Raw genomic sequence first — 17,292 nt, 5'->3', positions numbered from 1 at the left:
GATTTCTGAAGCTGATCCACGACCTACCTTTCTATTTCTGCAGCGCTCTGCTGTTTCTGTTTCCCAGCGTTATATTTGTTTAGCTGTAATCTTCATCTAGATTGTTCTCATTCCTTTTCAGCCTGTCCCAGACTTAGCCAGTCAATCTAAGTCCCCATTAAAACTCCATATCCTCCTTGAATTCTCTTCCAACATCTCAAAAGCAGTAATTAATCTGTTTGTGTACATTTTATGTATAATTTCTCCATTATCTTACAGACTGCTGAATGTTTTGAATGCTGGGAGGGCGTGGTGTTCATTCCAAATCTAAGTTATAGAGCACCTTTCTGACTCAAGCTGTGTAACAGTGCTACGCCCTTAAACAGCAGTAGTCTTTGTCGTGAAGTTTGCACTAGGTCATGTTTTTCAGACTCTGATTTTGTGACCCATTTGCTATTTATGAAAGCAGTTTTGGTGGTTAAATGGTCCAAGAGCATAATGTTTTTAAAAAATGAAATAGAATAGAAAATAGAGGATTACATAACATGGGTAAGCATTATATAGTAAAAGATTTGTTCCTATTAATAGTTTTATATTTTCATATAGGTTTACTAGGTTATAATGTAAAATATATTTCTTACTATGGGCTGTAGTTAAAAAAAAATGGAAAACCAATGTTTGGATTTAACCTCTATGATGAATTTTGAATGTTAAAATTTAGAGAAGAGATGTTTGGAATTTTAATTAACTTTAATATTTCTGAAAATTTTAACTGAATGATTTCACATAATTTGTACTATCCTCTATTAATTGGCTACCAAACTACCCTTAGAGGAATGATTTTTTTTTCTTTAGTATCTGTTATATAGTCTATTTATGAGTCTAGATTGCTCATGGAAGCATGTTGACCAGACAGTACTTTTTTAAGTGCATTAGAATGGAATCAATATTATCAGCTGAGCTTATGAATTTAAGAATTTTGACTAAGGGTAGTGAAATTCCACTTTGGAAAATAAATTTATTTCATGTATAAATCCGAATGCTCTCAAATACAAAATTTCATTTATCAGCTAGCACTTGTGTCCACTTGAATTTGAAAGTGGTATTCTTAGCAGTCAGATCAGCAGGAATATGTTTTTATCCCAAAAGAAAGTAGAAATGCAGATCTTCTGAGTCAACACAGGCATCCCAAAGGGTGATACATGAGTTTAAGAGCCTTCAAATGCGCATTCTTGAGCTAGGAAAACAATTACTAATAGGGTTGTTTAGTGTTTACAGTAAAGCTGTCCCTGGTTGACTTCATTTAAACTTGTGAGCAATACTTTCCCTGGAATTCTGGAGCCTTGCAACTAGGAAGTCACTGTGTTAGTGATGTCAGTGCCTTTTTTCTTCACTTCTCTTTAGGGTCAGTACAGACCATCAGATTTGCTGTGTCCTGAGACGTATGTTTGGGTTCCCATTGAGCAATGCCTGCCTTTACTTGAGAAATCCAAGTACTGCCGTTTCAACCAGGACCCGGAAGCAGGTATGTTTGAAATGGAGCTCAGCCAGAAATCATTGGCTCTGTTTCAGAGTCCTCATGTGTGACTGTGGCCCTTGACGGGGTCCAATAACTTTTGATATAAACATTACAGAGAGCGTGTGATGCCTGTGCACAGACGTCTGTGTTTCTAGAATAAGAGACGCTACATGTACATACGTACACAAAGCAGTCAAACATTCACAGTCATGGTTTTGCAAAGAAATGCAGAAGCCTCCTGTGCTTGTGCTACTTACTGACCCAGCTTCTTCCATTTTGGCTGGTTTTCACATGCTTTGAGGGCTGACACCATTATCCATTACTTTGACCGCTATCACAGTGTGTATGAATTGTTCACTGTATTATTTAGCCAGTGTCAAGAAGATAGAAGTATTGACCAGTTGGACTGAATATAGTTGTGGAATGGTTTCACAGGGGCCAGGTGGCTCCGGTGGGTTTTGTGATGACACTTTCTTGACTTCTTGTCATCTCTGGTGCGTCTTCTCCTGCCCAGAATAACCCCAGCCATATTTTCTCTCTTAATATTCTCCTTTGGATACTGCGCACTGGTAGCAGGTAAAGTCACTGAGAGTACAGCCCGGGAGCCAGACGTCCTGCTTTCTCACCTAACTCCATCATCAGCTGGTAAACTGGATATTCTTCAGCAATTTCATCATCTCTCTGGCCCCAGATTCCTGGCCTTCACAGTCAAGATGATAATAAGATCTTTCATATTGGACTGTAATAAGGATTAAAACAATCACATTGAGAACAAAGCCCCCCTCTTATTGTGTTGGTGATTGTTAGGCCAATTAACATGCCTCATCCTGTGTATGCCACCAGCTTCTCCTGCATTTGCCTTTTTTTGCCCTGAAGCCTGTCTCAGAAAAGACATGAAGGTCTGTTCACTTCCCCGTCATCTGAGTACCACCTCCCGTTTACAGCAGTTCCCTCCCCACAGCCCTCCGCACCCTCTCTGTGTGTTCCCTGTGGTCGTGATGCTCTCTTGCTCTGTGGTGGATCCATTCAGTTGCTGTCTGTGTCTTCCCCCAGGCTGAAGTTCCCAGATATTTCAGTGTGCTCTTCGTTGACCTTTCTCTCAACATAGCCCACCAGAGGAGATGCCCTATGCTTACTTCTTAAAAATACAAACATGTTCCCACTAGCCACCTGTAGTCTAGTCTAAGTTTAGGGAAAAAGAAGGAAAGAGAAATGGAGAGGTCAGGGGAAAAGAAGAAAGTAATTGGAAGAATTTAATATGAAGACAGAGGACAAGGAGAAAAATGCAGTCTTTTTTTTTTTTATTCACATATTAGGTTTCATTAAAAAAATTTCATTTAAAAAATTGATTTATGTACCCATATATTTTGTTAACTCCTGGAGAAAGCTGTTATGAATTTAAGAGTGGGCACTTCTTACACATGATGATACCTTAGAATCCAATGAAGAACAGCTAGAGGGACCCATTTGCTAGGCACCATACGCTTAGCTCCAGGTTTTCTAGATGTTTAGTTTCATGAAGCAACCAAAGCTTTGTAGTTCCTTCAGCTTAAATTACTGATCAGAATTTCATTCTAAGTTCTACCTCATTGATGAAATAGATTTGTTGCTTAAAAACAAATGTATTGAATTTGTCTATTAGTTTTGGAATCAGGCTCAAAATAAAAGCCAATAGTATTTTAGAGGAAAGCATATACAGTTGACCCTTGAACAACCCAGGGGCAGGCACCAGCCCTCCACCCAGTTGAAAATCTGCATGTAACTTAGACTTGGTCCTTTCTATCTGCATTCTTGGATTTAACCAACCTTGAATTGTGTTGTACTTCAGTATTGAAAAAAATCTGAGTATACGTGGACTCAAGAAGTTCAAACCCATGTTGTTCAAAATCAACTGTGCTTAACCACTCTATCCCCTTATAAAAAATTTTTCCCTTTATCTTTTCTCAAGGGCAAGTCAGAGCCAGTCCCTGTGGTGAAAATTGCTGACCATCGTAGTGCGTTGTTTCATGTTTACATGCAAAAATTTGTCTTTATAAATTCCTTCCAACTGAATAATACCATCTTAAATTGCTTCTGACTCCCAAACTCATGACACAACTTCACCTTCCCTTTTTCTCTCTTGCTCTATTCTAAAGACTGTTTCTCTTACACATACTTGGGGGGTTAAAGCAGTCAACAGGCTCTCCCTGTTTTATAAAATTGAAAAGGTGACTGGATGATTTCTGTGTACCGAATGGACAATCAAATATAATGATTCATTCATGTCAGTATATTTTGATTTCATTTTCCAAAGTAAGCACTGATGAGCATTTCATGGCAAAGAGAATTTAAAGTCTCATATATGTGGGTTTGTCACGTGATGTGTACTATACCTGGTGAGTGAGGAATATACAGCATGTTCCTTTCCTGTAATCTAAGTTCCATTTCTATGGTAGTAACTTCAGCTCTTAATATTCACTCTTTAGGATTCATTCACAAAAGGTAGAAGAGTTAATTTTCTTTGATAATAGTACTTCAAAGAAAATGAAGATGCTTTTCCATATGCCGAATCTTTGGGACTTTCTGAAGAACACCGTATAATTGTATCAGTATTGAATATCACAGTCCAGACACTATTTGAAATCAGACTTATAACCTGTGGTTTTAGGAAATTAAAATGCAGTTACATGCTGGAATGTATTGAGCATGCTGTGAAACATGGTCATTTGAGATTTAAATGGCAACCTATGAAAAACTGCTCTCTTCTCTGGGGCCAGCTTTACTTTTACATGACCCAAACCTTGACTCAGAAAATACAGAGCTTAACATGGGCAATATTGTTAGTCGGCATGGTGCTTTTTTCACTAAAATCTTGTTCCTCCTTTGAGCTGTTTCAGTAAAGTTCTCTGCAAAAGGCACAGCTGATCACCATGGGTGTCTGTGAGACAGTCTTTGGCTACAAGTGCATCAGTGTCTACTTGCAAGAAAAATTGCATTTCCCCAACTCTGAATTGCTGAGAATGTCTGGAAATTCTGTTCTTCCCTGCCCTCAACCCACCCTCCTCCAACCCCGCACGTTTTGGGGATTTGGGTTCTATGGTTATTTGCTCAGCTAAGAAGCCTGCACATTGATAAAAACCTATTGTATTCACTGCTTTACAGTACCATGGGGGGAGGGGCTGGCAAAGTAAAGTAACTTGGAAAATTTTAAAGACGTTCTTTTGTTCATAAATACATCTCTGTCTCCTCTAAACAAGGGATTTCCAGAGTTCCTCAAATGATTTTTAAGTAAACGTGGTAAATTTTTTTTTAATTAATAGTTGGATATGTATAGACTTGAAAATTTTTGCATCACAGTTACCTGTTACTTTTTTGGATTAACTTACTTTTAAAAATGTTTATTGGAAACACTAGTAGAAAAGTTGTTCAAATGCATAAAACCACTACTAAGAAGGAAAATAAAATGAGCCATAGTATAGCAACAATCATTGTTAATTTTTTAATGATCTTCTGATCTTTTTTTGTGTGTGTACTTAGCTATTTGTATTTTTTAAAAAAACATATCACGCTTCACACTTTTGTAGCTATTCTTAATACTTGGTGTTGCTTCTTACTTTTAGTAAAAACTGCTTGACCACTAATATGGTTGATGATTCACCAAACAGATGCCACTGCTTTCGTGATAGACAGTATCTAATGCAGATACTTCACAAACATCACTGAAAGGGTAAACCAGGTGGTTTGGAGTCTGTTTGAGAACCATGATAAGCTGTGATTTGATTTGATTCTTAATGTTGCAGAGTATTGTACTGCCAACTGAAAATTGGCATTTGCCAACTGCCTCTACAAGGATTAAGTTACAAAATTCTGTAGCCACTGACTTTCAACACTCCAGAAAGGAGTTCAGGATCAGGAATGAGGCACTCTGTGCTCTGCGAAAAATGAGCAGAACAGGCCTTCAGATAGTTAGATATTTTTAGGAGAATATTTTCATGATCCCAGTGGAGCCCAATTTTTGCATATCCTCATATCTAGAAAAGCACTAAAATCAGTAACAGAGACATCTTCTCGTTGTGACTAGCAGCAAAACTCTACGAGATGTGTGCTTGAGTGTACATACCCCTTCACTAGAATCACGCCTACTCCTGACTGCCCCGCAACCTCTTTCAAATACTGTGTCTTGGGCTGTATTCCTTGTTTTGCCCCAAATAAAACTTAACTCACAGCTCTGATGTTGTGCTTTTTTTCCCCCTCAGTTGACAGTACTATTTTTGTTGGTAGTAAAATCCTTTTGGTTCCAGATTTATGAAAAAAATTAAAACTTTATTGAGCATATGCTTTTTCCCAAGCACTATTCTACTCTGTGTTTCCCTGTTACCTTATTTTATGCTCAGAACATAATTGAATGCTTCACCACTGACCCCTTGGATATTATTTATTACAAAAATGATGTCTTTTAATCAGAAATATAATTTGAATTCAAATGTTACAGTGTAATATTTATATATGTACTTTCTGTATTTCAGAGGTGCTGATTAGAATCAGCTTTATTTCTATTTATTTTTATCCACATATAGTTACAGAAGCATGTATTTTATCACAGATTAGCTTTCACTCTCTTTTTCTGTACATGTTTTGAAATATTTGCAAGAAATTTCTTAATTTTTCTGTAAGGTAACTAGTAAATTATTAGGATATCGAATTTAAATTTACCATAAAAAATAATAGCCCCTAATTCTGACTTAGTGCTTTTATGCATTTAGCCAGGTTATTTCTAGGACACCTAAAGTCTTCCGAGCAGCTGCCAGAAATCTAAACTAGTACAGGAAGCTTTTTCCTAATTTGATCCCCATCCCCTGAAACTCTGAGCCTCCAGATTTTATTTTATGTTGTTTCATTTGTCTCTTTTCTGTCTTTACTCCATCCCCCTTTTTCCCTGGCACTTTTTCTATACCTCTGCAGTTTCTGTCATGTATCCCCGTAGGAAAAAGCAAGTCCCACTCTGACTGTCTTTGTGTGTGAAGTAGCCAGGTTCAGAAAGAGCTCTGTCTCATACCAGCTTGCTTGGTTCCTCCAAGCCTGATATCACATCCTGAATGTTGTGCTTATGGTCCCTCAAAAGAGGATGTACCTCAGCCATAATGTCATCCTAATCACTGAGAAACAATGCCTGTGAGAAAGCAAGTGTACTGAAACTTCCTGGGGTCCCTAAAAATGTGCCGCAGTGATAGATAACTTACAGTTAAGGAGACAGTGGCTTTCTAAATCATTTTAGATTTGGAATTAAGTTGTTACTCTTTTAATTCTCCTCTGGGTAAAAATTTTTTCAAGTCCAGATTTGATGTTGACTTACCCATTTGAAGTTGCAACATGAATAATGTTGATTGTTGGATACTTGAAAAAGTGAAAGTGAAAACATATCTGACTCTTTGTGACCCCTTATGGACCGTACAGTCCATGGAATTCTCCAGGCCAGAATACTGGAGCGAGTAGCCTTTCCCTTCTCCAGGGGATCTTCCCAGCCCAGGGATCGAACCCAGGTCTTCTGCATTGCAGGCGGATTCTTTACCAGCTAAGCCACAAGGGGAATCCCTGTTGGGTACTTAATAAGCATAAATTCTTTGTTGCCAGTGAAGACGGTGCTGTTAGATATAGCCAGCTGGAGATAGAATTTATTGTGGCTGACTACATGTCATAAAGAACCATGTAAGTAGCCATGTGTTAGTCACTCAGTTGTGTCCGATTCTTTGTGACCCCATAGACTGTAGCCCGTCAGGCTTCTCTGTCCATGGAATTCTCTAGGCAAGTATACTGGAACGGGTAGCCATTCCCTTCCCCAGGGGTTCTTCCTGACCTGGGGATCAAACCCGGGTCTCCTGTATTGCCGGCAGATTCTTTATTATCTGAGCCACCAGGGAAGCCCCATAAAGAAATCAGGCATCAAACCAAGAAAATATGTTTGGAAATTTGGCTCTTATATTTGGTGAATCTGCGGAATGTGTTTTGATATGGAAAATGTAGAAAGTTACAGTCTCTTAATTTTTTTCAGTTTATTCCCTTCCACTTAAAGATATCACTCTATTATTAGTGTATTTTCCCACTTAACTCCTTTTCAAAGATATGCTTTCTTTATTCAAATGTAGTATAGCACTAACGTGACTGCTCATTTAAAAATTAGAAGCTACATTTCCCTAGTTTGCATGATCTTTTAATGAGGACACTAAGGAGCAAAACAAGTCTTTCCTGCAATATTTATGCATAAGAGTAAAGTATTATAGTGTTTTAATATTTGCATTTTCTGTTAAAATGTGAAGCTAAGACTCATTAAGGTAAAATTCAACAGTTGTACATTACTGTTCTCATTTTTAAGAATGTTTTTTAAAAGCCAGTCTTACAGAGAAATTTTTTAAATACTGTTTTACAAATTTTTACCAGCCAGTCTTTACTCAATAAGGCATGTATGTTTGAGCACTAAGTCAGTGACTGAAAATTGTTAGCGCCTTGGCCAGAGGGAAACTGAAATACATCTGAAAAGGTTTGAAAAGCAGACTTAAGATTTCCATTTAGCTATTAAGGAAGTATTTCTCTGATTTCTTTCTTTTTGCTTATGTAATAGAAATAATTTTTTAAATAATCCTTTTGACAGTCACCCAGTTTTCAATATATAACTCTATAACAATAAAAATTATTTCAGTATAATTCTAAAAGGCTTAAAAATATCATGATACTTCAGAATATGTCTGTAAATGCTAGTGAGGCCTGGTTCTAATGTGTGACACCTTGCTATGCTATTTTGTTTATTGTTTGAGTGAAGACTGACATTTTTTGTATCATGAAGGGATTGTCCAAAATGTCAGTTAAAGAATAAAAATAAAGCCCATACCTGCTGTTCAAATGCTGAATGAACTGTGATACTCTGTTGAGTATGAGACATTGTCAAGTTTTAGTCCTTTATTTTAGATACCACTGAGAAACAATGTTGCCAATTAGACTGTGACTCCATGAATTATAAGCTGCATTTGGGTTTCAGAAACATTAGAATGTGTAAAAATGTGGATCTTAACAGAGGAAATGGGATTCAGTCTGTGCCCTCTAATAGCTGACAAAGCCGAGGAGTGTCAAGGAGGCTTGTTTCTAGCTGTTAGGGAGCTTTGTGGCATCTTAATTCTAGGCATTAGATACATTATACATGGAGAGTATACACACATATCAGAGTTGGGAGACGTTGATATCAGGTGCTTTTATATAAAAATAAGTTTATTGTCATTGGTGATAATAGAGTTCTTTTAATCCTCTCATCTAGGTACTTTAGAAAATTTGGAGAAGACATGTAACAACAAAGATATTTTATTGTAATAAAAGTGAAAACTTTTTACTACCCCAAATCATTGAAATGCTTTAAGCACTCTCAATCTCCATACATTCTGGTTGTAAACAAATTTAAAAACAAATTTTTAAACTTTGTTTGATGTTGGAAAGCAGCAATGAAAGGAGAGAATTTAAAAACTTTGCTTAGCCAGTAAATTTAGTAATCTCTGACAATTAATGGAATGCTTAAAGTTTAAATAAGTAAAGAAAGGGCAAACAATGATATCCCAGAATGTCATCAGCCCTAAAATCATTTGCAGTTGACTGAACATCTCCCTGCCTTGTGAATTATTGGTAAATACTCTGTATTGTGGAGCCTGCATCATGTGATATTCAATCCAGTCCCTGTTGGCTCTTGGAGAAACTGACCCAAATGGCAAGTGTGGCAGCCTGAATTTCTGAAATCACTCATACCCAACTTCAGTGTGAGAAGGAGGCTCTGCATTTGCCTGCAAGGTACTTTTAAACTGTTTAGATTCTGTTTTGTGGATGTTTAATATACATTCTCTCTGCAGAAAAATAAGCAAGCTGTAACATGAAGGTATGAGGAGGTCTGTTTATTTTATGAATGTCCTTTCATGTGATGCTGGCAAAATGTTTTTAATGTAAACATGGAAACTGGGGTAGAATTCCTGTTCCTGTAAGAAATGTATTTTCCTAGCTGCCATTCATTTGAAATAGACCTCATTTAGAGCAGAATTGACTTGTTCATGCTTCTGTGGAGTGTTCACCAATAATAAAATAAAATTTGCTGAAAATGGGAAAGACAGTTTTGACACATAGGGAAAGAATAAAGTTACCTACCTCCTAGCAAAATAAAAAAACAGGAATAAAAATCGGAGTGCTTCCAATGCTATAGAGAGAGACTGTCTTAGTCTGATTTCTTTCCACAAGCAGATCTGACACATGGGTTTGCCCTCAGATGATTCATTTGAGAAATTGTCTTAGAGAACGGGAGTAGAGGACTAGAGAGAGTGAATTAGGGAAGGAGGGAAAGGCTAGAAGGCCCTGTTACTGTGTGAGCTACCACTTTTAGGACTGGAGGTCAGTCCTTCTGAGCGCCCTTCTGGTGCGTGTCTCAGAGTTGGCCACCTGAGGGATTGAGGCCTGTCCCCTGGCTGATGGTTGTCTCATTGGATGTTAACACCTCTGCACTTTCAGTTCGTACTTGTACAGATACAGAGTGGCCTCCTGTGGCCCAACAGGCTGCTGTCTCTGAAAGGCAGAAAGCGGGAGAGACAGACCTTTTGTCCTTCATGGCACTACACGCCACAGTTGTAGTGTGAGTCAGGTGAGGCCAAGGGCTGTAAGAGGCAATCCCAAGAGATGTCTAGCGTAGGCCACCGAAAGGTGCGGAAGGAGGTGACGGGTCTCTGATGTCAGCTGAACATGTCAGGTGCATTAGAGCAGAGAGAGTAAGGACCACAATCAAGTATTGAGTCCGGTATTGTGCTTTATGACTGGGTGTAAATGACTCATCCCGGCCCTCAGGAATTTAGCAAAGGATACTGCAGCTGTTTAAGTAAAATGAAAAAAGTAGTATATTGGGGGTAATGGATGATGCAGTTAGTTCACATAGCAGGGTCCTCAGCTCCGATTTGGACAGGGTGTGGGAGATGAAACACTAATTGATGAAGTGATCTAAGTTAGAATTTTAAAAGGAACAGAATCCAAGAGCTCTAGGCAAAGAAGAGCATATTTAGAAGATCTGAGGAGCAGAGGGCACTGCTAGAGTTGAGAGTGGCCATGGGCTTGGAGCAAGGAGAGGCAGCTGGTCAGTGCAGGACTTTGTGAATCATTATCCGGAGTTCAGCTTTTTCTCCTGAAAACACTGGAAGGCCATGAAAGGGTTTTCAACCCTGAGTGACATTAACAGAGTGTCATTTCTACTTCACAAGTGGAGAATGAATGGGACTTGGTGAAGATTGGAGGTAGGAAGACCAACTAGAATGGTTTTGCATATAGCACTAAGCAGAAGATGTTGGTGGCTGAGAGAGGGTGGGAATGGTTGGTAATAGGGAGAGACTAGCAAAGCTCTTCAAAAGTAGGATGTACAGGACTGGCTGGTTCATTGTTGATGATAATGGGGAGGGGAGAAAGTTGTCAAGAGAGTTATGGGTTCTGACAGGAACTGGGTTCATGTTGACTTCATTTCCGAAGTGAGAAGCATGAAGATGAGCAGATTTTTCAGAGAAGGAAAAGAATAATGGGTTTTACTTTGGACCGGATGAATTAAAGGTGTTTGTAGACATTTGGTAGAGGTGTCGGGAGGTGCCAGCCTAAATCTTCCTCACTGTTGTGATCAGAAGACTGAAATTCCACTATAGTTTTAAGTGCAGCCAAGCAGTTTCAGATAGTCAACTTACTTAGATGGCTCATCGGTAAAGAATCCACCTGCCAACACAGGACACGCAGGTTTGATCCCTGGGTTGAGAAGATCCCTTGGAGAAGGAAATGGCAATCCACTCCAGTATTCTTGCCTGGAGAATCCCATGGACAGAGGAGCCTGATGGGCTACAGCCCTGAGATCGCAAAGAATCAGACGCAGCTGAGCATGCACACATGCATGCACTCTAGGCCACTGTTAGAAATGTCCCTTTGCATTGTGACGAAATACACATTTCCTTGAATACCTACCTGCTTGCCTTCTGTGTCTCTGTCTCTGTCTCTCTTACACACACACACACACAAACACACACACCACACACACACACACACGGCTGAAACAAAAATATGCTGAACAATATGCATCCTTTCTCATTTGATGCTCCACAGCATTTTGTTTTTAAGTTTTTAAAATCTTTATTGACTTTGTTATAATACTGCTTCTGTTCTATGTTTTGGTCCTTTAGCCGTGAGGCGTGTGGGATCCCAGCTCCCTGACCAGGGATCAGACCCATACCCCCTGCATTTGAAGGCGAAGTCTTAACCATTGGACAGCCAGGGAAGTCCCACATTTTAAATTTGTTGTAGTTTTTTTCACTCTCTAGGAAATGCTGTTCACAGTCCATTACATTGATTCCGTAACCGTAAATGCCACTCACGATTTGAAACACTCTAGTCTGGGAGAACCAGAAGATGAGGGGGCCTAGGGTCTCACTCCATCTTGCCACCAGTTCTATTTTGGTATACGCAGTAATGGTAGCTGAGACTCGTGTAACTCATATTTCTCAGTCCAAGCCCTGTGCTAAACCCGTAACACGTATCATCTTCCTTCATCCTCACAATGCCTGTCTTGTTCTTTTCTTTAAACCTGCATTCATGAGGCAAACAGCTGGTTAGAGGTAGAAAGGGGTCGGGATGAAGAGCATATATTAGAGTATTCCTGTCGCTGAAAAGACTTGTACAGATGACTGACTTCACACCTCACTGCTGTGGTTCATTAGAGGCCTCTACCAAGTGCTGGAGATTGTCCATGGTGGGTACACCCAGCCCGTGGCCCTAAGAGATGGGGTCAGACCAAGGAATGTGCTCACACAACCCAGTTACTCTCTTGAGATGCCATATTTGAGTGACCAGTTACTACCCTGGATAGCTTCAGTGGAGGGCTTCCGGATTGGATATTTGGGGTCTGGCTGATGAAATTCAACTATTGGAAATAATGTACTCACTCATTGAAAGCCCGAGGAAAGTTTTGGCTCTAGCCAAGGACTACATAGGCAAGGGGGAAAAAAGTACACATTTTAGAGCCACTTTATTTCATTGTAGTTGTACCTCTCTGGGCTTTGCTTGTCTGTTGCTAACAGGCCTCTTCTCTTTCTTAATTCTAGTGATAATAACTAAAATACTGATTTTTCTCATGTTTTCATTTCATCTTTTACTCTTAGGTTTGTGTACATACATGGGCTTTGGGTAGGAAATGTCAATTGTTTATTGATAAGTGTCTGATTGGTTCTTTCCCCATCGCCTCTGTAACAATACATTTAGACTTAGGACTGCAGCACAGATTTTTATATTCCTTTAAAGGAGTCTTCTGTCAATCATGGTCAAAATTTTAATATTTTTATATTTTCCTGGGGTCTAATTTTGTAATTATATTGATCCAATACTCCAAAGATTCTGTCCCTAACTAGCTAGCTACTTAACTGAAAACTGGCTAGAGCTAAACAAAATTCTATTCTGTGGTATCACACAATAATATCATTGTTTTATCATGTATGATCTAGCAAACCACACAGTCATATTCCTTATTTTTAAAACAACTCTCCACTTTTATTTTCAGTGTAACTGTCTTTGTCTTCCAAATGGCCGGTTTCTGCAGATGTGTCTCCTTGGACAGACTCTGGACTGAAATACTATGCATGATGACTCTATTACACAAAGATGCTTGTTAAAAAATATTTTACTCTAAATAGCTATTATTTGAATATGCTAGAGAAAATTTAAATAAGGATAATTTGTGTTTTCTTCTCTTAATTCCTTTCTAGCTCACTCAGTCTCAAGTTGCATAGATAATTTCTTTGCAGACCACAGCAGTCATTTAATGCAGTCTGAACCTTAGTGTCAAGAACTCTTGAGTTCTGATTTCACAAATCTAAGTTAAGTTCTCTTCTTAAAGAAAATCTTTCTCTCTTCCAAAGAGTAGGTGGTGAAGTGTGACAATGCTTATGAAAGAATGTAATGAAAGTACTCCAAAGGGCTTATGCAGTTTAAACTTTCTCATTTGCATTTTTCTCACCTGCCATCTATACCAGCCTTAACAATGCAAAGCAAATTATTGCTCTTATGGAAACTTTGATCTTCATTTTATTTATTTGAAAAATTTATTTATTTTAATTGGAGGCTAATTACTTTACAATATTGTATTGGTTTTGCCATACATCAACATGTACGCCACAGGTGTACACCTGTTCCCCATCCTGAACCCTCCTCCCACCTCCCTCCCCATACCATCCCTCTGGGTCATCCCAGTGCACCAGCCCCGAGCATCCTGTATTATGCATCGAACCTGGACTGGCGATTAGTTTCACATACGATATTATACATGTTTCAGTGCCATTCTACCAAATCATCCCACCCTTGCCCTCTCCCACCGAGTCCAAAAGACTGTGTCTCTTTTGCTGTCTCGCATACAGGGTTATCATTACGATCTTTCTAAATTCCGTGTATATGCATTAGTATACTGTATTGGTGTTTTTCTTTCTGGCTTACTTCACTCTGTCTAATAGGCTCCAGTTTCATCCACCTCATTAGAACTGATTCAAATGTATTCTTTTTAATAGCTGAGTAATACTCCATTGTATATATGTACCACAGCTTTCTTATCCATTCATCTGCTAATGGACATCTAGGTTGCTTCCATGTCCTGGCTATTATGAACAGTGCCACGATGAACATTGGGGTACACGTGTCTCTTTCAATTCTGGTTTCCTTGGTGTGTATGCCCAGCAGTGGGATTGCTGGGTCGAATGGCAGTTCTATTTCCAGTTTTTTAAGGAATCTCCACACCGTTCTCCATAGTGGCTGTACTAGTTTGCATTCCCACCAACAGTGTAAGAGGGTTCCCTTTTCTCCACATCCTCACCAGCATTTATTTCTTGTAGACTTTTGGATCGCAGCCATTCTGACTGGCGTGAAATGGTACCTCATAGTGGTTTTGATTTGCATTTCTCTGATAATGAGTGATGTTGAGCATCTTTTCATGTGTTTGTTAGCCATCTGTATGTCTTCTTTGGAGAAATGTCTATTTAGTTCTTTGGCCCATTTTTTGATTGGGTCGTTTATTTTTCTGGAATTGAGCTGCAGGAGTTGCTTGTATATTTTTGAGATTAATTCTTTGTCAGTTGCTTCATTTGCTATTATTTTCTCCCATTCTGAAGGCTGTCTTTTCACCTTGCTTGTAGTTTCCTTTGTTGTGCAGAAGCTTTTAATTTTAATTAGGTCCCATTTATTTTTGCTTTTATTTCCAGTATTCTGGGAGGTGGGTCATAGAGGATGCTGCTGTGATGTATGTCAGAGAGTGTTTTGCCTATGTTCTCCTCTAGGAGTTTTATAGTTTCTGATCTTACATTTAGATCTTTTATCCATTTTGAGTTTATTTTTGTGTATGGTGTTAGAAAATGTTCTAGTTTCATTCTTTTACAAATGGTTGACCAGTTTTCCCAGCACCACTTGTTAAAGAGATTGTCTTTTCTCCATTGTATATTCTTGTCTCCTTTGTCAAAGATAAGGTGTCCATAGGTGTGTGGATTTATCTCTGGGCTTTCTATTTTGTTCCATTGATCTATATTTCTGTCTTTGCGCCAGTACCATACTGTCTTGATGACTGTGGCTTTGTAATAGAGCCTGAAGTCAGCCAGGTTGATTCCTCCAGTTCCATGCTTCTTTCTCAAGATTGCTTTGGCTATTCGAGGTTCTTTGTATTTCCATACAAATTGTGAAATTATTTGTTCTAGCTCTTTGAAAAATACCGTTGGTAGCTTGATAGGGATTGCGTTGAATCTATAGATTGCTTTGGGTAGTATACTCATTTTCAGTATATTGATTCTTCCGATCCATGAACACGATATATTTCTCCATCTCTTAGTGTCCTCTTTGATTTCTTTCACCAATGTTTTATAGTTTTCTATATATAGGTCTTTTGTTTCTTTAGGTAGATATATTCCTAAGTATTTTATTCTTTTCATTGCAGTGGTGAATGGAATTGTTTCCTTAATTTCTCTTTCTGTTTTCTCATTATTAGTGTATAGGAGTGCAAGGGATTTCTGTGTGTTGATTTTATATCCTGCCACTTTACTATATTCATTGATTAGCTCTAGTAATTTTCTGGTGGAGTCTTTAGGGTTTTCTATGTAGAGGATCATGTCATCTGCAAACTGAGAGTTTTACTTCTTCTTTTCCTATCTGGATTCCTTTTATTTCTTTTTCTGCTCTGATTGCTGTGGCCAAAACTTCCAAAACTATGTTGAATAGTAGTGGTGAAAGCAGGCACCCTTGTCTTGTTCCTGACTTTAGGGGAAATGCTTTCATTTTTTTACCATTGAGGATAATGTAATATCAGGCAATTCCGGCAAAGGAAAATTTTCCAGGTCAGTAAAGTTAGAGGGTATGAGGAGGGAGAGAATTAGATATGATACTATGATATACTGACTAAATGTTAGTAAGTATATTTGAACTATTGTCCTTAATTTGTGATATCCTTTTCCTTTAAAATAATGAATAATGTTTTCAGAAAAAGTCTCATGGAGTCTAGTGATTATGAATTGATTTTTTTATAATGTCTCTTTTAAAAGACACCCAAATGTTAAATTCATTTTGTGAATCCTTTGATAAAACAAAGGCTGTTTGCAATGCAGTTAGTCACCATTATTATATTGTCGTTTTAAAAATTAGAATTTTTGAACATGTTTTCTTGAAGCACTTAAAAGTGCATTCAAGAAGGCAAGTAAAAGCAGAAGGCTACCAACCGTTTAGTTTATTTCTGAATTTGGAACTAGTGCTAGAATTTGCTTTGGGAGATAGTCCTGGCCTTAAATGGCAAGCTGTAGCCATTTCTTTCATAACTGTTTAAATGTGTAACTGATTCAAGACTTATGAAGAAATACTTAGGTTATAGGAAGAGCTCTTAAAAATTTATTTTAAACTTTTAAGAAATTGAAATTAACTTTAGAAAGTCTCAGATTTTAGGGACTTGTGACTGTGTAGCTGAGCAACATGAAGACAAGACTTGGTGTCCATGTCAGAAGCTAGGGGTGTGGGGCGCACAGGAAAGAGACCCAGCAATGTCCTGGAACAAAGCAGAGTCTCTTCTTATGCTCTTGTTGTCCATAGGTTTTATGTCTTTATGGTAATATTTTGTGGTAACTGGCTGCTGGTTAGCTTGCTTATGTGATGATAAGAAAGGAGTTTTAATGTTTTTATTACAGTAGCCCCTCCACCTTTTCATTGTTAAAACATTTTGCTTCAAAGGAGGCATTTTCAGTGCAATGAAATGAAAAAAATAAAAACCTGGAGCATTAGATCATTTGGGGAGATTTGAGTTAGCAGGTAACAAATGGATTCCATCCTGACCAAATGTGAGCTAGTGCAAACCCAGCAGAAGGTCTGAAGTGCATGGGACTGGATGGTGGCACAAAAAAGGGCTGGAAGAGCCTCATAAAGGTTAAAGCAAAAACACCAGAATCTGGGTAGCTATAAGAGGTTAAAAGAAAATATTTTTCCTTAGAGCAAGAGGGTGGTATACCAGTAGACATGTGGCAAAGCTTATTCCGTTCCATACTTTTTGTTTGTCACCTCGGAGAGGGGAGCTTGCTTTGTGTAAGTAGTTGCGTGTTCTAGTCTGGTATCCAGAGGTAACAGAATTAAAAGAGACAGGTGATGATGGGACTCCGTAACCAAGCTTTTGAGCAGCAACAGAGCAGCCTGTAGCTCGTGGCTTTCTCCAAAGAATCTGTAAATTCTGGTCAAGCAGCTGACTTTGGCTGTGAGTCACCGTTGGGTTTGGGCCC

The 17,292-nt window shown here is 38.5% G+C and overlaps 1 protein-coding gene across 13 annotated transcripts in view; it reads left to right on the top strand.

The window, feature by feature from the left end:
• The window catches only part of ATE1 (arginyltransferase 1), a 163,872-nt gene that overhangs the window by 121,713 nt on the left and 24,867 nt on the right, over positions 1 to 17,292 (top strand). For 6 of the 13 annotated variants that reach the window (XM_055559998.1, XM_055560009.1, XM_055560002.1 and 3 more), the window contains 2 exons: positions 1,384 to 1,504; positions 2,072 to 2,143. The exons of 1 other annotated variant lie outside the window; for it this stretch is intronic. In XM_055559998.1, the coding sequence (XP_055415973.1) occupies positions 1,384 to 1,504; positions 2,072 to 2,143 (193 nt within the window). The remainder of the gene's footprint in view (positions 1 to 1,383; positions 1,505 to 2,071; positions 2,144 to 17,292) is intronic. 6 more of the 13 variants (XM_055560008.1, XM_055560007.1, XM_055560005.1 and 3 more) reach the window with 1 other exon arrangement.

This window comes from Bubalus kerabau, chromosome 22 (genome assembly GCF_029407905.1).
Source record: "Bubalus kerabau isolate K-KA32 ecotype Philippines breed swamp buffalo chromosome 22, PCC_UOA_SB_1v2, whole genome shotgun sequence".
Taxonomy (NCBI): Eukaryota; Metazoa; Chordata; class Mammalia; order Artiodactyla; family Bovidae; genus Bubalus; species Bubalus kerabau.
Note: the sequence above shows the minus strand (reverse complement) of the source record. Positions and strands in the feature narration are given on the sequence as shown.